This window comes from Herpailurus yagouaroundi, unplaced genomic scaffold (genome assembly GCF_014898765.1).
Source record: "Herpailurus yagouaroundi ecotype Mexico unplaced genomic scaffold, PumYag 166, whole genome shotgun sequence".
Lineage (NCBI taxonomy): Eukaryota > Metazoa > Chordata > Mammalia > Carnivora > Felidae > Herpailurus > Herpailurus yagouaroundi.
Genome location: NW_024412407.1, coordinates 34,270,109 through 34,294,589, shown reverse-complemented (window position 1 = coordinate 34,294,589; position 24,481 = coordinate 34,270,109). Strand labels below are relative to the sequence as shown.

Here is a 24,481-nt window from a genome sequence, read left to right as displayed (position 1 = left end):
GAATATTCACTTTTTCACTCCCTGTGCACAAGCCCCACCTTTCATCTCTATTGATTCATTCACGTTTTCATTCAATAAAACATGTAGAAGCCTTCTGCGCAATGAGTCCTGGGGTAGCTACAAAAGACATTCCCAACCTTAGACGCTCCCCGATATACTTTTAAAGTTGAGCCGCTTGCACATCTAAGTGTTACAAGTGAGGTACGAACACGGGGCTACGGGAGCACAAGAAAAGAATGACTAATTCTGCCTAGAATTGGTAAGAGAAGGCTCCATAGGAGAGAGGACACTTGAGTCTGAACTTTAAGGACATTCATGTATTCACTGAAAGAGCATTGGTGAGAATAGCCCATGCAGATACATAAAGTAGTACAAAATGGTCACATTTAGAGAATGGCCAGTTATGTTTTCTGAAACTGTTGCTGGATCACAGCAGAGTATGTTGGGGCACGGAGGAGAGTTGGAAGAGGGACACAGATAAGCCCGATCGTGAAAGCTGGGCCCAGATATTCAAAGGACTTTTATGGCTTGCTAAGGAATACACAGCTCATCCAGTGGATAAAAAGGAGCCATCGGAGATTTGTGGGAAAATGAGCTTTCTGCTCTAGATATCCAATTCTTCATTCTTCACGGCATACTAAAATCTATTTAATTCAGTAAGTCACGGGCTACAACTCCTTCCTCATTCCCATTTTGATTTGAGAAAGACTGCATTAGCCACTTTCGGGTCTTCAAGGACAATGTCTCCATCCAAAAAAATACAGATGCCCAGGTGATGGGTTTTTCATCATCCAAGGCAACCACCAGACATCCTCTTCCTGGAAGATGCTGGCTGGGGCTGTTGTCATGCTTTTGGAACCGATGTCTGATCAGGCCCTGGTTCTTTCTCCTTTGTAAAGGAAAGCACAATATGTTTGAGGGATCTTGAGCACGCACCCCTCCTTCACCCTGAATTAAATTCACAAAAGCAGAGTTTTCATTTTCTTATCAAGGCACGACACTGCCACGTTAGGGCAGATTGTCCTCCTGTTGTAAGGCTGTCCTTCCATCCACAGTATCTCTACTCTGTTAGGATGGACCACCTGCATGTTCTGGGGCTCTGACTGGGGGCTCAGCACCTAGGCATTTCAGGATCATGCCCTGCTCTTTACTCATTTCTGCAGGGTCTCCTTCCCCTCAGATAGGGCCCAATCCTCCTTTAGGTCTCCTGTCAATTTCTTTTTTTCATTTTTTTTTATAGACACATTTCCCTGCGGCTTACTAATAACCAGAGTGACTGATTGGACAGCTGGTACAATCAAGTGTGGAGAAGCAGGATCCTTTCCCAGTGCTCAGAAGGAATGGAAGAGATAGGCATTTTTTTTTTTTTTTTTTTTTAGAAAAAAAATATAAGCTCAAAATCTGAAGCACGTGTCACGGCTAGGGCTGACAGACTTAGCATGTGTGGCCTTTAAACGGGACCCAAAGGATTTCAAAGGCTGAATCAAATGCTGTACTTGCTTTCTTTTCCCACTTTCCAATTTTACCTTTGTGACAGAAAAAGAAATATGCCTCAGTCTTCCTGATGACACTGAGATACATGAACTATCATCTCCCACAGAAAAGGGGGGAAAAAGCCACCAGGTGACCACTCAACTCTCGGATGTGCCGTCGGCTCCTCCAGGAAAGCACGTGGATTTTCGGGGTCACCCCTTTGACTTAGCGCAAGAAGCATGGTGGGAAACACAGTGAGACGCTCTGGAGAGATTAACTATTCTGTCCCTTCCCTTCACTGCCAGGTTCTTAACATGACACCAAACAGCCAGGATGAAATGAAGTTGACATCACTTGAGGTGAGATGAAAACAATGCCAGGAAGGGAAAGAAAATCCGTGTAAAGAAAAGGGACACTAAGAATGGCCATGCCTCTCAGGCACTAAGATTCACAGGTCCATAATTGTTTGAGGTCTGCAGTATAGTAGTGATGCCTTTCATCCACCCTTCACCTCCAATGCAAGACCGAATATGGCCTTGTGTGCCCCTGATATGAAATCTAGAAAAATCTCTAGATGCTTTGAAACAAACAGCTAAACATGTGATCTGACTTACAGCGCCAGTCATTGGGCATATGCAAAACAAGGATTTGACTGCCTGCATAAGACATTTTCAATTCAACCTTGAGGAGCCAGCTCAATATTAGAACATGCCTTGTTGAGCCCAAAAGAGGCATTGTGCAGCAATTAATAAATGTTTCTTAATAGTGATTAGTTCCTCCCTCATGTTATGCTATTGTGAAGAGACGCCAGAAAGCTCCATATAATAGCTCAGATCTGGAATCTGGAGTCTGGGGAAGAACAAATGTTTGGGACTCATTCTCTCCTGCTCACTCAAGGAAGCTCAAGTCTGATGGCCGTAAGGACAGGAGGCAAAAGGCCACCTGTTCAGCCAGGAAGGCTAAACTGTGGGATAACCGTTCCCACAGTTATAACTGTGGGAGAGATGGCTGGGTAGGTGGAAGACAGGGGTTAAAAACAATGATAAGAATCACCTAATAAGCACCTACTTGGAAAGTGTGTCTGCAGATTCTGCCATGGTTCTTACAAATCACAAAGAGCTTTAATAATGATAACGCGGTACTTCTCTTCTCTCTTATTTCTTTGGACAAACAGGAAGTTTCCTATGCCATGCAAAGTCTTTAATCAGATAGATGGCATTGCTCTCTTATACAAAATTATGCCCTTCCTTAATACAATTCCAAACTATGCTTTGGCCTACCCTCTCTTGCTTGTTCGCAGCAGCCAGAACCCCAATAGTGCCACACTTTATCAAACCACCTGCAACCCCCTGCCAGAACATTATCAAGCCCAATTCAATTGGTTCCCCTGAAGGAGGGCTCTCCCGGACTCCAGGTAAGGGTTGTGAGACGGAGGCGGCCCCCCGTTTCTTTTCTCACCTTGGCCCTCATCCTGCGTCTTCCTCATTCTAAACTGTTTTCCCTTTTATTTCATTCTGTGGCACTTTAGGGAGCAATTCCATTAACTGTAATAACAGCGTAGTAATACAAAGAACGTCATTTTCTAGTGTTAATAACTTTCATTTTCAAACCACTTGTACGCTCCAAAATTTAGCAAAGCATAAATTTCTCAAGGCTAGCAGGCACCAAGTTTGGAGCTTTAAAGTTCTGTTTCCTTGGGGTTTGTAATCAATCTATGTACAGAAGAATTGGAATGCCATTTAAAGTCAGATTTGATGCTCACGCTGCTAGCTTTACTAATGGAAACTCATCTCTGTGCATAAAGTAGGCACACGGAGCGTTGGCAAAAGGACCAAAAACCATATGAGGAAATCATGACCACCTGGAAGAGGATCACCACTGGTGAGATGTCTATATCCTATCCCTTTCCAGAATTTGAATTTCATAGCACTAACAGGGATCCCAACTTTAGATTGGTCATCAGGAAAGAACCAAAGGAAAGAATTCTTTCATTAGCATCACGTTCAAATTTATGCAGAACTATCACTGCGTTCCATCTTATTCTGGTCACTGGGACCACAAAAGTGACAGCCGGGGTCGAGAATGGTGATCTGCAACCCTGGCTACCCCTTTACTATCAACTTGGGAGCTTTTAATAGATGTCACTTCCCAGGCCCCTACCCACCTCCCATCCCACCAAATCAGAATTTTGCAGGGTGGGGCCATGAGATCTGCATAGTTTCTTAAAGTTCCCCAGGAAATTCTAACCACATGGTCAGGACTGAGACGCACTGACACTGGGAACTGAAGACAGCACGGGAGTAGTCAGCACATTCACACTTCCCTGAGGTTGTTGAATCAGTGATACATTTTAGAAGCCTTCTTTATCTGAAAAAGGAAAATGTTAACTTCTGACAATCAGAGCAAACATACTTTGTTTGAATTACCTCATTTGTCATCACTACCTCTCCCACCCAGCTTCCCTGCAGCAGCTAAGTGTTCGTGGGATGCGGATCTTACTTCCCCGGCAAGACCGTGAACTATTAGACGGTTCTCCACAGTCTTGGGCACACAGTAGGTGCCACCTGGTTTGTTACTGGTAGCCAATGAGAAAGATTCTGCAGAAAGCTGACCATGTGGAGAACGTTTCAGAACACACAAGTGTTCAACTCTTCTAGCAGGGGTTAATTTTGGACTTGGGCTGAATGATGGGAGAAGGAAGCACTTCCCTAAGGATTGGGCCGCTAGAGGCCGCTCTGAACCAGATCCTTGCTAAGTGGCTTTCCGAAGTACAAGCACATCCAAGGGAAAGAAGGCTGCTGAGTAGCACAGGGAGTCATGGCAACATCAGGGTTCCTATTTTTAAACTTGTAGGTGAGCAAGCACACAAAGTGCGTGTGTATACCTGTGGGGGAGGGGATTCTGGTATATTTCCAAAGAATATTCTTTTGAGGTTTTGAGTTTGCAGGTGGCTAACAACCTATGACCATCAGATCAAAGAACTAAACTAGAATCTGTTCTATTAGAATGGTTTTTTTCTCTTCCTTAACTCCGTTATCTTGTTCTCCACCAGAAGGGACCATTTATGGCCTCGTGTCCAGAAGTACCGGGGAATTTTTGATACTTTTAACCATCATATTCTGAAATTCTGATCTTTGTTTCTTAGACTTGTTCTGCTAGCCTCTTCGACAACTCATATGGTATTACAAGAAAAAGAGGTCCCAATCAGCAAGTTAAAAGAAGTTTCTCTGGATGTCCACACTCCTCATGAGGCCAAATGGATGATGTATATTGTCTGTATCCCCACCATCCAGCACAGGATCCAGAACATGGAGTCAACATATCTAGTGAACGTGTCACTAATTCAACTACCAGTGGATGGAATATTGTGAGGCACAGAAGAGCAGCCCCCCCCCCCCCAGTATATTTTTTTCACTCCCACAGGCATCATTTTTACTTTTCTCCAATCACTGGCTACGTTTCAGCCTTACACAAATCCAAACTTCTCCCGCTTGTCAAAAATGAATAGTGGCCCTGGAGGACATTTGTAAATCATGACAGAGGCCAAGGTCTTGTTTTGTTTTATTACATGTCCTTGACAGTATTTTCAATGGGTCTGTAACCTCCAGGCACTTCAGCAGATTTTAGAACAGAAAGTCAGCTCTCCCTTCAGTTCCAAGGGACTTTCAGGTCTACAAAGACTACAAGTTGCTGTTGTCCCAGATGTGGGCTAGAGGACTTCGGAATATACGGGAGTAACGAAAAATTAATCATCCTTTCCAATCCGAAAAGGAAGGCAGAAGCAAGATACAGCAAGGCCGGTAAACAGAGATGCGACGCACTTCAGGACAGATGGAGAAATAAGCAGGCTCAGACTGGGACATCCCTACCACGCGTGCACTGGACGCTGTTCCCAGAGTGATTCTGGATTTATCATGGCTTCAGGACAGGAATTCAGCGGAGGCCAAGAAGGGAAACTTTATTACAAAACCACCCTGTCCCTCTGGCTAATGGTGTGTTCACATAGGTCCCAGTCCTGCCTAACGGACTCCACCTCCCATCTCTCTCCTTCTGAGAGATGGCTCTCAGAAGGGTGGACAACATGGGGCAAAGTACACCTGGAATCCATAAACACTTGAGTTTGAAACCCAAGTAAAGTGGGCGAGTGACTTAAACTTCCTGGATCTCAGTTTCTTCCTCTGAAAAATGGAAGTAATAATGCCTCTGTACAGTACATTTTAAGATCCAATAAGGCCTTATAAAGCACTTGGCACATAGTATTCACTCAATAACCTTTTTTAAAGTAAATTTTCTAAATTGCTGAAGCTTAGTATTTTTAAGTACCAAGCTTTTTCTTGATTATAGGAAGCCGTTTAAATGGAAAATTTTAGAAAGGTATTATAGAGTTCTCTGACTTCTTAAACCAAAGATAATCAATATAATTTAAAGCTCTTAATAATGACCTAACAATGACTATGCTATTCTTTATACAGGGCTGCCTTAAAGGGGGTATATGCTTCCCAGGGAGTACACGGCAGTTTGCCCCAGTGGTCTTAGACAAGTGTTCCTTTCACGGTCTTCTGCTGGGGTTTTCTAGTACTTTATACACTTCATCGTTCTGCTTGTTATTTCTTAATGCTGCTAGCTGGCCTGAATGACTCCCATCATGTTCATCATTTCTAAGCTGTTGTCATCTGGGAGATCAGATAAGCAAATATCTCAGATAGCACTGGTTGCCTACCAAAGTTATATCCTTGACCACCTCTCTGGTTAACAGAACTTTGATTTTTAACTGGGCATCTTACCGCCCAGGTCAAAAACTAAACTTGTCAGCTTCCCTTGCAGCTAGCTGTGGCCATTGACTGATTTCTGACCAGTGGACTATAAGCAAAGTATGGGACTTCTGGGTAACTTCCTTCAAAACAGCTTAGCCTCCTTCCTAGCTGTAATCTGTTGCTTGAAACTGGAGTTCGGCAGCCATATTGGGCATGGGGGTGAAGGCCACACCCTACAAACAAAAACGTTGAAAGGTAGCAGGGATCCAGGTCCCAGCAATCATGTAGCTACCACACCAGCTCTGGACAGACTGCCTAATTATGTTTAGTAACCTGTTTAAACTTGGGTAGTGACAGACACTGCATGCCATGTCTAATGTAACTGACTCCACAAGCTGCTTCTTAGGAGTACGTACAAAGGTAGAGTAAATGAACTTTAAGCTAACATACACCACGTTTACTTAAGGACAAGAATTTCCTGCCAGTGATTTTAGTTCAAAGCCCTTTTCTGCTTTCTTCATGGTTCTTGGTTATGCTCTGGATACATAAGGCTGCTGCCTGGGTCACCTCTCCTCTCCCAGGTAGCAGAGAGAAGACTATGCATGGACACACGTGTAGTGTGGTAACAGAACATTTAGAATAAAGACCCTGGGTAGCCTATGGGGTCACGATTTTACATCCCAGGCTACAACAAACACACACGTACACAGATACCTAACTTTTTCTCTAGTCAATAACGAGAGCAATTTGACATATTAAAATTTATGTAGTAAACCACATTATCACATTCTATTGTGCTATTTTTTTTTTTTTTGCCTAAACAAAAACCCTTGGTAGAGGTTTGTTCAAGGAGTGGGGGGAAAGTGGGGGAGAGTGTCTGGAAATACCCCTGGAGAAAATGGAAAGGAGGTTAAGTATCTGAGTCTTCTCTATGCAGTGAATATAAGAAGCCCTCACATGTTTGTAGTGATGATTCAGTGAGATTATATAGATGAAGATTCTCTGTAGGAAAATGGTCACTTTTATGATCCTCCCGATTAGCCAGTGTAATGAACTTGAAGTTTGTGATCATCAGCCCTTAAGTCAAACACGAAGTGTATTTTGACACACATCCTCATCTGGACTCCTTCTGGGAGCTCTTTCAGGGGATTGTGAAAAGAACTGCTTAGCAGGAATATAACATCATCACAGCGCGGCTGCCATGGCTTTTTCCTGTTGCTTCGTCAGGAAGAATCTTTCCTTTAGAAAAAGACGACATTTACGGATTTCTTAAAAGTATGTAGAACCACTTGACGACGGAGCGTACCTCCTTTGCCCAAACAATGAACGTGCTGGGATTCTTAGCACCCATCCTTACGCTCATGGGGACTTCAAAAATGGAATTTAGACTGGAAGGAAATACCTTGTTGGTATTCACAGAGCCAACTCCAGGCAAGCCATTCCAAAAGGTTCCTCCCAACTTCTATCCCATACACAACCCTTCTCAGGTGATCAACTAAACAGTCTCGGTGGTAAGAAGAACTGGGGAATCTGGTACGTAAAAGCGTTTTTATCTAGTTCTTCTGATAACGCTCCTCCATCCGACAGATGTAAACGTACACGCGTGAATAGGTGCTCTGTGGATGGAGAACACACGCACGTGAATGTACATGCATGTGCATGCAAGCACTCCACATATGGTCCTTGGTGAACATTGGCAGTCAAAGGCAGGAAAGGCTTTAAAGCTTTTAAAGGAAAGCTGGTGAGAAGAGAGGGACAGCAAAAGATCAATGAACAGAACAACTCCATCGAGAAAGAGATGGGAAAGAAAGAAAGAAGGAAGGAAAGATGGGGGGTGGAGTGAAGCAGTGATGAATGAGGAGAAGAGAAAGCCCGAGCAGCGATGGAGGCAGCAGGCAGCCCCCGGCCGGCTGCTGCTGCTGGAAAGCGGACAAGGGGGAACAGATTTCAGCAGCGGGGAGCTCTAATCTGTCAGCAGCGGCTCCTTCATGTGTGACCAGCCAGCCCAGCTCGGGGACTGGTGCCAGTCTGGGCACGCTAACGCTAACCCCACCAGGCCCTCCCGGAAGAGAAGGAGCCACTGGGAAAAACCGTGAAAGTCGGGGGAAGGTTCCTCTGCCTCGGCTGCTGCCGCCACCACCCTCCTGGCTTCTCCACAGGCCCGTCTGTGGGGCTGGTGCAGACCCCTCAGCAGCCCCTCGTGAAGGTCAGTCATGCTGAACAGCCCACTCCTTCCAAATCCTCATCGGCCACATCAGGTCCTGGAGAACTCCCTCCCCAGGAGATGACCACCTACGTACGCCCGACAGCTCCACTGGAGAGGAGACAAGAGATGGGCTCCAACCTGGATCTGTTTGAAATGCGTGAGGTCTTCTATAGAGGCAAAAGCCACAGAACTATCTCTGCTCTCAAGAAGCTCATGTTAGGCTGACCTTGGCCGGCTACGGTCCAGCCTCCACGCAGGCTTCCAGCCCGTATCTGTAACCATAAATGACAGCACTCTAGCTTTCTGGCAACTCGCCTCCATCCTTACCTCCACCCAGCCAGCCTTTATTCTCTGGTGGGAAGAGAGAGCAGATGGAGAAATGACTCCCACTCAATTCCTAAATAACGCCAGCTTCAATTCCCATTAACTGTGAATTTGCACCCTCGTCTGGGTGAGAACCAGGGGAGCAGGAATCGTGGGGCTATTGCCAGCCCAGGGCAAAGGCTAACGGGACAGGCCTGGCTGCCTGCCAGCCCTTCTGAGGACCCAGTCAAACAGGCAGCGCGCTCTGTGAAGAGTGTGGCTCCTCCCTTCAGGACACCTGGGTCCTGTCCTCACCCCACCTCCAACAGACAAGCGACCGCCCTACGCCTCTGATCCCACATTTGTAAACTCATTCATCATTCTACCATCTATTCTGTGAGAATACATGTATTAAGAGGGTCGGATTAGAGGAGCACCGAGGACCTTTCCAATTTTGATTTTTAAGGGAAGCAAAGGGCTCTTTGAGCTTGGTTAATGTGCAGCAGAAGGAGAGGCTGAAGCCCGATCCCTGAGGCAGGGCCAAGCCAGATCCTGACATCACATAGCCTAAGCTGGGGGGGTCCCTGGGCGTCATGTCTCTTAAGAACATAAAATGAGGACAGTGCTTCTTATCTTCATTCGTGCTTTTATCTGCCAAATTTTTATCAAGCGCCTATAATGTATCAGGCATCGTGCTGGGAACACGGAGGTTAAAAAACAAAATCCTGCTCTCGTGAAGACTCAATTCAACTAGGAGGACGAAGACAACAAAAATACTTAAGAATAAAACGTATATGTCAGATAAGGGCTACCAAGAAAAATGAAGCAGGGGACAGCGACTCTTGGGAGGGTGGGCATACAGCTGTCCTTTTAACGGAGGGATAAGGAACATCTCCCGGAGACACGTGCATGGGTCAGGATTTTTGTAAGGATCGTATCAGGTAATCGCACAAGGTCTTGGTGCGCAGGACGTACTCAGAAAGACACCAATGTCGGACTTACTAACCCCCACAGGCTGGCTGCCAGGGGGGCTACTTTTGAGCACAGACTTATGACTCCTTAACCCTTACCAATGCCACCAACCCACATCCTTTCTGAGGCAGAATCTGCTATTCAGAATGGGGCCCGTTTTCTCCACTGAGAGCCTCTGCCCTCTGCTCTTTCTTCTTTCCTCTCTGAGACCATCCTATTCCTTCCCATAGACCATGTACCGCCCGTGTCTTCTCTCCCAGCACAGACGTGATCTTCTCCCACCTCACACTTGTCCTCCAAGAAATGGGATTCTTCTCCCATTCACTCTCGCTTTACCCCCTGCCCTCTCCTCCTCCAACTGTAAACAGTTTTTTTTTTTTTTTTTTTTTTTAAAGGAGGAAGAAGAAGAAGAGCTGGGCGGAAGGGGATGAGGGAGAAAACAGAAGAAAGAGGAAAGAAATACCAACTAGGTCATGGGTATGTTTTAAACTTTACAAGCCAGCCTCAGAATTAAACAGTGATTGTGGGAAGAATCATGTAGCGGTCCGCAGGTTAAGTATTTGCGAATGCTCTTCACAGGTTTGAACTTCAGGGAAGGAAGCAAAGATCACTTACTGAACTGACTATACATATGATAGGAGAATATGGAGGATGAGAAGAAAATGGAAGGGTCTGAATAATCCTCAATTTAGTCTTTCTTCCATGGACAGTTATAGCACTGAATAGATCTTTTGGGAGGGTTACTACATTCCTCAGTTATTCCTCCTGCCTCCCAATTTCTATCTCCATCTATACCACTGAGCAGATATAATCTCTCTCTTGCTTTGCTACATATTCATATGAAAATGTAGCTTTCCTTAGATGCCAGTCACTTTCTTTAATCGGGGGAAGGTCCACTATGCCTGACAGCCCACTTCTAACTATGCTTTTGCAGAACCTTTGGACTGTTCACACATAAATTATATTGAATAATTACATTTAATACATATTTGCCTTACCAGAAATCTGCCTACGCTTGGCACTCCATGAACATTTACTAACTAAAAGATGGGTAATAACCAAGCACCTCTTGCCCGTAATTGTCTAAAAACTAACGGACTCAATTTCCTGTTTATTTCTTAACTTCTCAGTGCTTTTCAGGCCAAGAGAGTCAAGTGGGCATCCCAGCTACTACAGTGGGTCCAAGGATAGGGAGTATGCCCCAAAGTTAGAGGAGGATAGTGTTGACCACGGTTCTTTTAGGAAGAACTTAACAGAGCCCCTTTCTTCATATCAGCTATCCTTGCTTCTCAAAGGCTGGGCCAGGAGGAGGAATCTGGCCTTTTGAGACAGCAACTTTCACGGGGAAAGAGGCTGCAAAAACAGGTGTTGGGTAGGAAAACTGAGGACACCAGGGGGAAATAATTAGGCAAGATTCGTAAGAGGTTTGCTTTGTTGAGATCCAGCCATCTCCGAGAACATCTACTTTTTTTCCAAAAGTGGGGAACATGAGTCCTCAGGACAGACAGCAAGCCCGGAGGTCAGTGGCCAGTATGCCATCACCTGAGTGACAGAAACAGACTTAGCAGAGTATTGGAGCGCACATTCCGAAGGAAAATAACCATTAACTGCTCCCCTGGGGAAGTGATAAAAGAAAAATCTAGACATGTGCCTACTAATAGCTAGCAATTCTTCTCTAGCTCAGGGGAATAAAGACAGGTTTAGACAACTAGCCTAATCACTTTCTAAACACTTGCAGATCATCTGGTACCAAAACGTTAAGACTTTTCTCAGGAACTAAGAAGATCCTTCACTTAGACAATACATGACAGAAGAAATTATTCAATTCTTTCAATCAAATAAAGTTCCCAGTTGGAATAAAATTCTCTCTCAGCATGTCTTGGGCAACAGTATGAGGCACTGTACTACATTTACTAATAAGGCATATATGAATGCTACAAAGTCCCAAAAGAAAATTAATTCTTATTAGTGTACAAAAAAGAAAGAAAGAAAGAAAGAAAGAAAGAAAGAAAGAAAGAAAGAAAGAGAAAAAAAAAATACAGGAGCCCTGTTAAATTTGAATTTCAGATAAACAAGTTATCTTTTAGAATCAGTATGTACCATGCAATATTTGGGAACAGATTTTTGCTAAGAGAATTAGCTGCTGTTTATCTAAAATTCCAATTTAACTGTGTTTCTGTACTTCTCTCGCAACCTGTTAAAAAGCCTTGTCCAGCAGCCTAGAATCCATCTGGAGATAGTCACCCAAACCATATCTGGCCAAGTTCCAAGGAACTAAGAAGTTATCAGTCAGGAATTTGGATTGACACCTGATAAATAATGTTCATCTCAAGGATCCTCTCTGAGAATGCTTACAACACTTCCTTCGGTAACTAACAAGTGAATCACTTCCAACGTGTGTCTCTCTTTGGGTTTCGGCAGTAACACAGAACCTCCGCTCCCTGTCCCCTAAATCTAGATTTATCAACCTCCCTCACATGGAAAGAAAGCCAGTTTGGTCAGGTATAAAGGAGAGCTTCACCACCCCTTAGGAGGACAGGGCCTATTCATGTTTCTGGGTGTTAAGGAAAGTGACAGGAGAAGCCATTTCCTGACTCTGTATGCCTGGTGTCATCCTGGGGCTGGGTCATTCCCAGATACCTCCTGAGGAGGCTTCTTCCCACTGCTGCTGCTGCAAAGACATGAGCAGCAGGCCAAGGAAAAAGTCATCCTCATAAAACAACCAACCATTTGCAACAATTTTATTTGCAAAGATTTCCTGCTGTGGCTAAATGATGTGGCTGCTTGGTTTGTTATTTAAAAGAGTGACCCTAGTGAGCCCAGAGCTCTGAAGGGGGGAAAGAGGCTGATTTCAGACCAGGATAAGTAAGAGGAGCTGGGACTGAGCGAGCCTAATTGAATTCCACTGATGATTCTGAGCTCTGTGCCACATGATAATAGCTTAGACTTTGAGGACAGCTCCTTATAGTCCCTGTTAGGCAACCCCAATCCTTTCGGGGTCCTGATAGAGAAGGTTATTAAAATATTCCCAAGAGAGGTTAGAGATTGGATTCAAGAGCCCTGAGGAGCTGCAGTTGAGAGGATGGAGGGAAAAGATGGGGTGCATAAGGGATGGAGGTATATGGGCAGGGGAGACAGCCAAGAGAAGAGGTCTCGCAGGCAGTAGATACAGAACCCCAGGAAAAAAAAAATTTGGGAATTGGGGCAGAAGAGAAAGTTCAGAGAGGAAAGATCTTAGTGGAGAAGCACTCTGATGAGTCCGAAGACACTGTGGACAGTATGGGAAAGTGGGAAATCACGGTGGACTTTTTGCCGGACTCTGGTCCTCAAGGAATTTATGAATAATCTGGACTGTGTCCCCCCCTGTTCTTTGTAGGAGGGCTATACTTTCAAAGATGGAGGCGGGTATTCGTGGCCATCTTGACAAGAATATCTGAGGAAGGAGAAGCGAGGACTGAGGAGGGCTCCCTTTCTGAGCGGCCACAAGACACGGTAACAAAAGTTAGAACCAAGCGTGACTCTTAAAGGTGCAGTGGTCAGAGACCAAACTTGAGAGAGACTGCTTTGCATTCTAACGTAAAGTAAGCCAAAGGGGAAATGATAATATCCGCAGATGACTGTGTACCCAGAGGAGTTTTAAGATCAAAGCGGGCATCCCTGAACCAAAGTTTATGGACTTTAACATCCATTTGATTTCCTTGTGTGGTTTGGCAGACATTTTGGCCTAAATATTTTTCCTTGTTAGCATTGGTTTTTTTTTTTTTTTTTAAATTTTTTTAAATTTTTTTTTTTTCAACGTTTATTTATTTTTGGGACAGAGAGAGACAGAGCATGAACGGGGGAGGGGCAGAGAGAGAGGGAGACACAGAATCAGAAACAGGCTCCAGGCTCCGAGCCATCAGCCCAGAGCCCGACGCGGGGCTCGAACTCACGGACCGCGAGATCGTGACCTGGCTGAAGTCGGACACTTAACCGACTGCGCCACCCAGGCGCCCCAGCATTGGTTTTAATGAACAAATATTTGGTGATCTGCATCAGATTTTAACTTAACACTAAAGACAGCGGGAGAAAACATGAACGTAGAGAACTGAATAAATAGTAAGTTTTTTTTAGTCTTTAGGAATTTATTTATTTATTTAATTTATTGAGAGAGAATGAAAGAGAGAGAGAGAAGAGAGTGAGAGAGCAAGAGAGAGAGCGCGAGAGAGAGAGCGAGAGACAAAGAGAACATGAACAGAGTAGGGGCAGAAAGAGAAGGGAGAGAGAATCCCAAGCAGGCTCCACACTGTCAGCACGAGGCCCGATGCAGGGCTTGAACTCATGAACCATGAGATCATGACCTGAGCGGAGATCAAGAGTCGGACGCTTAACCACCTAAGATACCCAGGTGTCCCATGAATAAACAGTAAGGTTTTAAAGGAAATCTCCATGATCTCGCAGAGAGGGGCAGAACAAGAAAGGTCCTGTGGAATAGGTATGCACTAGGCAGCTCAGCATCTTGGAGGAGGTCATTCGTGAACTCCAGGTGTCCTTCTTCCCTCTGCCACACAGGACACTAAGAGTGGGGGGACGTGGAACTAAGGACAGAAAGGTCACTGCTTTCACAGAACTTACAGGGACAACATATAACAAAGCATAGAACTAGAACTGTTGGAAGAAATGGAACTGGCTGTATTGGGGGAAACAAAAGTTACACTGAAGGCAGGTAACAGGGCCCCATTAGTCCAGGGTCCAGGAAAGCTGCCTCCATGAAAGTGATGTCAGGACCGAAGCCTAGGGAATGAAAATGAGGCAGGTGAAGAAGCTTCTGCATTTATGTTCTGGTGGGAAGGGGCTCCTGGGGAATATATTCAAGGCAGAGAAGAGAGCTAGAAGCAAGAGAAAGAACACGGCATTTTCAAAGAACTAAAGCAGGTTCAGTATTGCAGGAATGGAGTGTTTGAGGGACAGCATGGCATGAGACAATTTTGGAAAGACAGGCAGGCCTGTACAGTGGAAGACTTTGTAAACCATATCAAGGAGATGGGACTTTATTACAGGAGCAATGAAAAGCCGTTGAAAGGCATTATGCAGGAGACTGATGAAATCACATTTTCATTTTAGATCACTCTGGGTGCGGTGTAGATTGGAAGGAAGCAGTACTGGGAGCCAGAAGATATTTACGAGGCCCTGCAGCAATGCAGGTAAGAAGAGCCGAACTGGGACGTGGCGCAGGGATGCAGACAGCGAGAGCACTCCAGAGGAGATCTGTGGGGAAGGGCATGGTCAGCAAGGAGATGGCGGGAATGTGAAAGCCAGGACACCTTTGGAATTTTTATGTTAGCTAACTGGGTACTAGGACGTACCCTTTGTAGGTGTACCGATTTGTCTGCAAGAAGATGGAGGAGTAACAGGAGAGAAAGCAGTTCAGCTTTGCATATGGTATGTTCTAAGGCTCTGTGGCATCCAAAGGAACATATCCACTCACAGTTGGCAATACAGACTGGGGGCTCAAGGGAGAGGTTTCAGCCAGAGAGGTCATTTGGGAGAACTTACATTAGTTGTATACTTGGCAATGGAGGACAGAAAAGGAGGGTCTAGGACAAACCCTGAGAAGCACCAACACTGAAGAAGAGCCTGCCAAGGACCTGGAACGGAAAGACTAGAGAGGTCAGAAGAAAATCAAGACAGTCTGCATCAAATAAGCAGTGACAACTAGGGATGGCAGAAAGCATAGATGAAGGTGGGATAATATTAGGACTGGATCACAGATTGCATTAAAAGTAGCTTTAGTTTCAACTCTGAGTTAACAGCTTAGCTCAGAGGCTTTAGTCCAGCTCCCTTCCAGAGGTTAAACTAGTAGGTACACCTTCAACCTCCACTAAATGTATTTCAACCTTCCCAGAGTATACTTTGGTATTTTATGTAAGCTGAATGGTATCCGAATAGGTGTTTTCTGCATACGTTTCTATTTGTTGGATGGAATTCATAACGAATTTAAAACGGATGCCCAAAACATACTGTTGAGTAAAAGAAAGCCGGGTCATCAAACAGCAGGGGTAGTTATATTTCCATTTATGTAAAATTATAGATTTATATGGATGTAGGCATACACGCACAGGGAAATACCTAGAAAGATGTTCACTAATTATTTCTACAATGATTCTCTCTGGTTGGTTGTAGCGAAGGTCATTTTTTCTTTCTCTTCTGGGCTCTTCTGCATTGTTTGAGTTTTGACAATGTTCTTGTGTAGCAGTTTTATACAAATCACAGAACTACAGAAGCCTAGTATAGAATCTTCTGCCCTTCATGGTCACACAATACCCGCAGGAGGATGTGTTGGAGGCGTGGCTGGATTAGGAGGTGAGGTCAGGGGAGCCGAACTCCACCTAGATCTTCTTCCTACTGAAGAAATCAGGCTAAGAGCAACTATGGAAGCTGCCTCTACAGCACCACCTTCATGCTTAAGGGCAGAGAGGAGAAGCGCAGGAGACAAAATCCAAGGAAAGAACCCTCTTCATGTGCCTACAGACCCACGTCACCTGTTCTCCATTCCTTCCCGGTACAGCATCATTTCTAAGGTAAGGGGATTGGTAGGTCCTCATGCCTACGTGCATGGTGTCTTCTATAGTGATCAAGTACGCAGGGCCCACAGAGGTCCGTGTACAGCTCCAAACTGAACCCCTTACTTGCAGAGTGACCATGGACAGTATACTCCTACGAACCTTATTCTCTTGTATCATAAAATGGAAACGGCTCTTAACACCTGCCTAATAGAGTATTGCTTTGAGGTTAAGGAGGTCAAACACCCATAAACACTTAGAGGAACACCTAGCACACGGTAAGTGAACAATAAGTGGGAACCATTTTGTATTTCTTAGAACAGGAACCCAGCACAGCGAGCTTTGGATCTGAAACACTCCCACCATCCCAAGCCATGGCCATCCCAGTGGCCAGCCTTCAACCTCTGACATCTTGAACTGCCCTTCCCATAGTTTCAGAACCTCCTCCAACCCCAGTCCTAAAAGCCCTCCTCGGACCTCTACCGTCAGTGTTCCACACTCACCTATTCAGCATGTTGGACTGGTAGATTCTCTTCTCATGGGTGTTGTAACAACTGCTCTTGGGCTCAGGGATGAAGCTGTGTTCAGACAGCATATCGGAAGCAGCGGTGGTGATTATGGCAATTCCATCCCTCACTCTGGCAGGGAGGCCATAGTCCCATTCATCATAGGACACAGAGATGAGCCCAGTGGGGAACTCCGAGGGCACTGTGTCTGTATCCCCTGCCACCAGACTAGGCACAATCCACGTGTAGCCGTATCCAGTCAGCCCTACTGAGTTAGCTACTTCAAAGATATAAGTGGCTTCTTCCTTTGTACAGTAAAGAAGAATGATGGGGCTTTGAAGTTTCTTGAGCTGGTTCTGGATCTTAGAATCTCCATCATCCAGGGACATGTCCAGCAGGAGGACTTCCTCTAACTCCCAGCCCACGAAGCTGTTCTCGATGGTGCTGCGAATCTTGTTTACAAAGTCCTGGTAGCCAGGGAAGTAGGTGGTGACGATAGAAAAGATGTACCAGTCATACTCTTCCATGATGTTGAGCATTACGGAAGCTTGCTGCTCAATTGATGGGCCAAACTGGAAGAACATGGAGGATTCATCCTAGAATAGTAAAATGTAAAAAAAAGAAAAAACCAACGATGGTAAGGGAGAGTTGGAATCAATTGGGTACAGAGGTTTGTGTTCGCTGTTTACTTTTTCACATGATGCCTTTTAAAATGGGATGTTTGCATTGCAAACATTTGTAATACCTCTCTTCCTAAAACTACCTCCCGGATTCTCTGGAAAATCAACATAGGTGTATATATTCTCATTGTCTGAAATCCTTGGAGCATAGGGAAGCTTCCTATCATCAGATACGTTAGTATTTCTATTGCAAAACACATACAGAGCTGTATTAGATGGGACAGAGACTCTAAATGGCCTCACATCAGCTCAGGTCAGGTGTCACTGTCAAATTGAGTTCTAGGAACACACACACTTTTCATTTTGTGAGCCTTCTGAACTTATCACAACGGTGGATGTACATCACTCAATCAGAGTGAATAAATGAAAATGCCATCAATCTATCCTTAAACCTATTGGTGGAGGCGGTAGAAACGCACTGGCCTAACAGGTGGGTGGTACTCAGGTATGGATGGCCAGAGAAAAGCACATGGTAGCAGAAGATTTAATCAGTGTATTTTCTAGAAAAATATAATGGATGAATTAATAGCACATTTAGTATTCCATCTTGCACTGTGACCATGAGATCTGCAAGTTAGAGTAAGGCACACGTAGTGTATCTGAGCTACAGGTTAGAAGGAAGGACTTGTACTCAAGCTCATGTATGATTAAGGTTTATTTCAGAGCAGCACACAGAAGACTGTTCTTTCTCTTACTTGTTTAATACCACGGGTCTCGGTCTGACCAGTGCATTATACATATAACCTTCTGTCAATTCTGAGAATCTTCTGTTTTCTCCCTCCTTTTGAGGGAGAAGCCATTTTAAATTTCTCCCATTTTATTTCACCTGCTGCTTTGAGATGTCAAGCCCTGCATTTTATCTCTGCCTTACAACTAAAAAAAATCTAAGACCACAAAATGAAGACCCTCTCGGCCTTGTCCTTCTCCCTCAATCCACCTTCCCCTGACTTCCTCCTGGGTAATGGCATCTCTTTTCTTGGTCAGTGCCCCCTATCTTTTATCTGATGGTTCATCTCCATTTTAGAACAATCCAGGCTAACAAAATTGTGTCTTTCTAAAAGGGGCAGTTCTTTCTCATCCCCAAACGAGAGCTTCAAAGTACAGTCACAAGAGACCAGGCTTTTAAACAAAATTACATGGTGATTTCTTAGTTCACGAACACAGTTGTGTATAGCTGAGAAATTGCTGCGTATTTTTTGGGTACCCACTATTGAAAAAAAATACAGGTTGGGAAATATCCAGCTGGTATCCAAAGACCCTGATTCGGCAATGAAAGCTGCCAGCCCCTTGGCTCTGCCAGAGCTATGATTGCTTCATGTGGCTTGAACTTTTCACATTTCCCACAGGCAATCCAGAATGAAACAGTAGAGGCTTTGTCATTGGAGGGCAATTCTTTCTGCTAAGAGTGAAATGGTGCTTATCATAGCTTCCTCCTCTGTCTTAAACATACAGTCAAAGAGGAGCTTCACAGGACCAGAGAATTCGGGGAAGCAGAGAAGGTAAGGCAACAAGAATGGGCAGGAAGGAGTGGGAATTGATTCAGAACACAGTAAGGGCTTCATGTGTGTTTCCTCCAAACTGTAACTGGCCCCTGCCCGTGGTCTCCTACTACAAAACAAGTACTATTCTTCAGGTAACATTGATTTTGTCCTCAGGTTATAGGATTACAGTGGGAATCCTGGTTAAAAGTTTATTCCAAGATTTGTCAGGGAACCACAACAGGGAAGGAAGACCAGTGACAGAACCTCCCACCCAGAATGGCTTTAGAGAAATGGCTATTTGTTTTCCTTGTTATTGCCAGATAATGTTTCATTTGAAGATTCCCAATATTCCCTTTTTCACTTGAGTTTTCACAAAGCCTAGTGGATATAACAAAATGACAAAATCTTCCAGATATACCGTAAAATGTATAGACTAAGAAGGCACCTGGGTAGATCAGTCGGTTAAGCATCCGACTGTTGATCTTGGCCCAGGTCATGGTCTCACAGTTCGTGGGGTTGAGCACCACAGTGGGCTCTTTGCTGTCAGTGTGGAACCTGCTCAGGATTCTTTCTCTCCTTCTTTCCATGCCCCCCCCCAAAATAAATAAACTTAAAAAATATTAAAATAAAATAAAATGTATAGGCTAAAGATAAAAGGGACCCCAATTGTAAACAAAGTAACTCAACCCATTCTATGATAAGGGAACCTCTCATCACAAGGGAGTTCTTAACACCCACAACTCTCCATCTATCATGAGACCACTGGCTGGTTCAAATAGACAGAGAGCATGCCCTGAGAGATAACCCATGAGGGTCCATAGTAAATGAGTCCATGCTAATGAAAATAAATTTAAAAAAAATTCTAAAATACCAACTCTACCCTCTCCTCTCTTAGTCTTTTCTCTCCCCCCCCCTTTTTTTAAGCTTATTTATTTTGGGGGAGCAGGGAAGCAGAGGGAGAGAATCCCAAGCAGGCTCCTTGTTGTCATCAGCGTTCGATCTTACAAACCATGAGATCAGATGAAATCAAGAGTTAGATGTTTAACTGACTGAGTCACCCAGGCGCCCCATCTCTTAATCTTCTCTTAAAACTTGCTCACAATTATATATGAGCTCCTAAAGAAACCATCAGCTACTATGTGAAGAAATCCAAGAATATAAGGTGAAAGTAAGGAGAGAGAAAAACTAATATGGCTCTGTCTCACCCCCACCATATCCTCCTCTTACCTAATTCTATCATCCTCCACAATCATCCTTTCTGACTCCTCTCTCCCATCAATGCCCAGTTGAACTGTTTTATCTTGCCAATCCTTCATTAAATAAAGGATGCCTTACATGACCATTTTATTGTGGCACCAAGAAGAGGTTAATGAAGCCAAACAGAAATCAAGAGACAGAGTTATAGCTTGGGCAAATGTTTTCTGGGATAATGAGCGGTCCAGTGTTATTAATTTAGTTGACACAGCAATCTGGTATACAGCAGTTGGGAATGGGACAGCTCTTTTTCAACAAAGCTTTGGGCTAACTATAAGTTGCAAGCAGTGACAGGCTTTGCAAATTATGGCTGAAGCCACAAATCAAACAGCAATCTTCATGTGTGCATGGAGTGGAAAGGACTGGTGGCCACACATCCATCTTTACAGGCACCCAGCATGCATTGTGATCACCACAAGAAGTATCATCTTCTAGGATGAAGGACAGGGATATAATTCAGTTTGCAGCTCACTATGCTTCCCCACTTACATTTTTATCTCCTAATGAAGATTCCCAGCCACATTTATTGCATGAATGTACTTCTTCACCTTGCCTTTCGAGCAGTTTTGAAACATTCACATATAAAGGGCCACCATGACTGAGATAATTAACACAGGGAAGGTACAATTGTACATTAGATTCCATCAGTCTAGAACCATTATGTTGAACCTCCATCACTGTGATGTTCATGGTGTTTATTTGCTAATAAAAAACAAAAACAAGTACTTTTTCAGTCTATTATTGGTCTCCAAAATAACTGCTGAAACAATTAGCAGTGTGTGAGATTCCTCTTCTGTATCACCCTGATGCCCTACAGATACACTTCAGAAATAAAAAATCAGGAGTACCTGGGTGGCCCAGTGGGTTGGGCATCCCACTCGTGATTTCGGCTCAGGTCATGATCTCATAGTTCCTGAGTTTGAGGCCCACATCAGGCTCCATGCTGACAGTGCAGAGCCTGCTTGGGATTCTCTCTCTCTCTGCCTCTTCCCTGCTCGTGTGTGTGTGTGTGTGTGTGTGTGTGCGCGCGCGCGCGCACACACACACACACACATGCGTGCACTCTCTCTCTCTCATAATAAATAAATAGACTGGAAAAAATGATGAGAAATAAAGGATTAACTACTGCAGCTGCTGCTGCTAATGCCCCTGCCAATAGGTTTCAGCTATCAGCCCACTTTGGGAATTGCATCAGCTGAAGAGAACCATCTTGCCCAAAGTCATGCCCCTTCCCAGGATAAACTGCCCTGAATGACTGGTCATCCTGGAGTGTAAAGACCTGGCCCTCTTTCCCTGACTCTAGACAGCTTGAAGGATCAACTGATTTTCAAAACTTCCCAAGGGGTCAGCTGGAGCTTCCTTTAAAAGTGCCTGGGTGACTCAGTTGGTTAAGCGTCAGACTTTGGCGCAGGTAATGATCTCACAGTTCATGGGTTTGAGTCCCGCACTAGGCTCTCTGCTGTCAGCACAGAGCCCACTTTGGATCCTCTGTCCCACTTCTCTCTCTGCAGCCCCTACTGCATGCATGGGTGCACTCATTCTCTCTTGCTCTCCCTCCCTCTCAAAAATAAATATAAAAAAAACTGCATCACACCTCGGGGCACATGGGTGGCTCAGTAGGTTGAGTGTCCTACTCTTGATTTCAGCTCAGGTCACGATCCCAGGGTCTTGGGATCAAGCCTGTTGTCAGGCTCCAAACTGAGTGTGGAGAGAGATTCTCTTCCCCTACCACCATTGACTCTAAAATAAAATTTTAAAAAAAATGCATCACATCTCTACTTCTCCCTCTGCCCAATCTTCTCTTTTCATGGCAATGATCTCAAGAACACTCTCTGAAGAACCTCCTGTATGTTAACCTTGGTTTCAGTGTCTGCTTCCCAGGGAACCCAACCTGAAACTATTCAGTCCCCGTTTTCAACATGGAAAATAGATGGCCTAAAAGAGAACATAATATCTATTTTCAAATACAGAAATGACCTATATGTGAGAAAGACAAGTCTTTGCCCATTAGCTCCAGAAGAGAAAACTGGGACTAATGAGTAGAAATATTAAACGTCATTATTCAGTTCAATGTAAGACACAGATGTGCAAAAATTACAACTATGTAGAAGAGAATGAAACTCACAAGGTTTCTTCGAACTCACTTGAGTTCTCTGTTGCTATACGCATTTGAACACTAGCCGATTTTTATTTTAAGTTTATTTATTTATTTTGAGAACAGAGAGAGAACATGTGAGCAAGGGAGGGCCAGAGAGAGAATCCTAAGCAGGCTCTGCACTATCAGTAAAAACTCACAGACCTGTGAGATCATGACCTGAGTCAAAATCAAGAGTTGGACACTTAACCAACTGAGCCACCCAGGCGCCCCAGAGGCTGATTATTTGATAAAGGGATTCTCCCCAGCACTCGGCCTGGAAAACACATGCTGACCTTTAAGGCCTAGTTCAAGTGTTAGCTTTTCATGCATATCATCTTTCCTAAGTTCCCCAGGCAAGTTCTCTTTGCCCTCTGCTTTTACAATATTTTGTACGTGCCTCTATCTTAATATTTATCACACAGGAAGGATATATCCCTCTTCCCATAAAAAACATCTTTCTCAAGAGCAGGAACTGTGCCTTATTCATCTCGGTATATCTAGGTAGCATATGAAAAAAATGTTTCTGTATGAATAATAAAATGAAGGTTCCTTTATTGGGTATGAGATTAACTGAACTCTGACAGTCTAATTTGGTTCCAAAGTTCTATGTTGATATCACATATCGACCTCATAGTCAGCAGCTATGCTTAAATAGTTATATAAACTGCACTTTTATAAAATGTGATGGGATTCCCTCTTGGAACCAGGCAGAGACGCAGAAAATACTAGTGGTCACTCCCTTACCCTCTGTGACAAATTCCTTGAAAACATCATCTATACTCCCTTCCTCCAAATCCTCTTCTCACATTCTCTATCACACTGACTCCAACCAGACTTTTGACTTCGTTGAAACTCCTCTTGTGAGGCACAGAGGTGACCCTGATATTGCCAACTCTAACATGCACTCACACTTACCGTTAGAGTCACTAATGTACCCTCCAGACTGAGAAGACCCTTTGATACCAAAAAATGAAACAAACCACTCTCTACTGTTTACACAGAGTTTTGTTCATAGTAACTCACTGAGAGGAGTGGACAGTCCACAGCAGTCCACAGCTATTCTCCAGTCCTATCCAGACGTTAATCCCTAGCTTTTGTGGAGTGAGAAGCATGGTGGTGAGGTCACAGGGTAGTTATCTAAAGTGGCGACGTCTGTGCGCAAGAGGATCTCTACTAGTTATCCAAAATGGTGCCACCTGTGCGCCAGAGGGGACCATAAATGTAGGGCCAAAGATGGAGCTGGTGTAGGAGTCAGCATTCCTACAATCCATCCTTACCTATGAGCAGCATTTGACATGGTTGGTAATTTGGCTCCTACCTATGCCTTCCTTGGTTTCCAGGGCTTCACATTCTCTTGACCTTCCTTCTACCTTACTGGCTGTTATTCCTCTGTCTCCTCTGCTGGCTCTTCCTCTTCCTTCTGACCTTTTAAAGCTTTGTGTCCCAGGGTTAATCTTTGGTCCTCATGCCTCTTCTATCAACATTCACCGCTGCTGAGATCTCACCCAATATCCTGATTTAAATCCTATTTATATGCCAATCACTCTCACACTTCTTTCTCCAACACTTCAAACTTCTGTATCAAACTACCTGTTCTATATGTCCACTTGGATATCTTAGAAACGTGGCCAACATTTCCAAAACTGAACTCACCCTTTCCCATTTCAGCTAAAGGCAGGTCAGTCCCTCCAGTTCCAACTCCTCTCTTTCTCTGGAGCTCTACATCCAATCAATCAACCTTACTGCCAACCTTCATAATGTATCTAGAACACAGCCTATTTTCACCAGCTCTGTCTGAGCCACTATCATCCTTCACCCAGTCACTGCAAGAGCCTGCTAACTGGTCTCCCTGCTCTGCCCCCCACCCCAAACCCTCTATAGTCTGAGCTCAACAAAGAAGCAGGATTATCCTTTTAAAACTTAAATCATAAGATGTTATTCTCTGCCCCAAACCCTCAATGGCTTCCCAATCCACTAAAAAGAAAAAGCCAACACCCTTGCTTTGGACCCCAGTTGCCCCATGGACCCCACACCCTCCCACCCTCCCTCTCACTCTATCCATGCACTCTAACCTTTCTTGAGCACACACACTCCTGCTCCAGTTATTGTAGCTATTTTCTCTGCCTGGAACACTCTTCTTCCAGCCATCCACAGGACTAACATGCACCTGTTT

General features: G+C 44.4%; 1 protein-coding gene across 2 annotated transcripts in view; it reads right to left on the bottom strand.

The window, feature by feature from the left end:
* Positions 1 to 24,481, bottom strand: part of GRIN2B (glutamate ionotropic receptor NMDA type subunit 2B) — a 431,156-nt gene that overhangs the window by 182,599 nt on the left and 224,076 nt on the right. For both annotated transcript variants that reach the window (XM_040488859.1, XM_040488860.1), the window contains one exon: positions 16,754 to 17,352. In XM_040488859.1, coding sequence (XP_040344793.1) covers positions 16,754 to 17,352 — 599 coding nt within the window. The remainder of the gene's footprint in view (positions 1 to 16,753; positions 17,353 to 24,481) is intronic.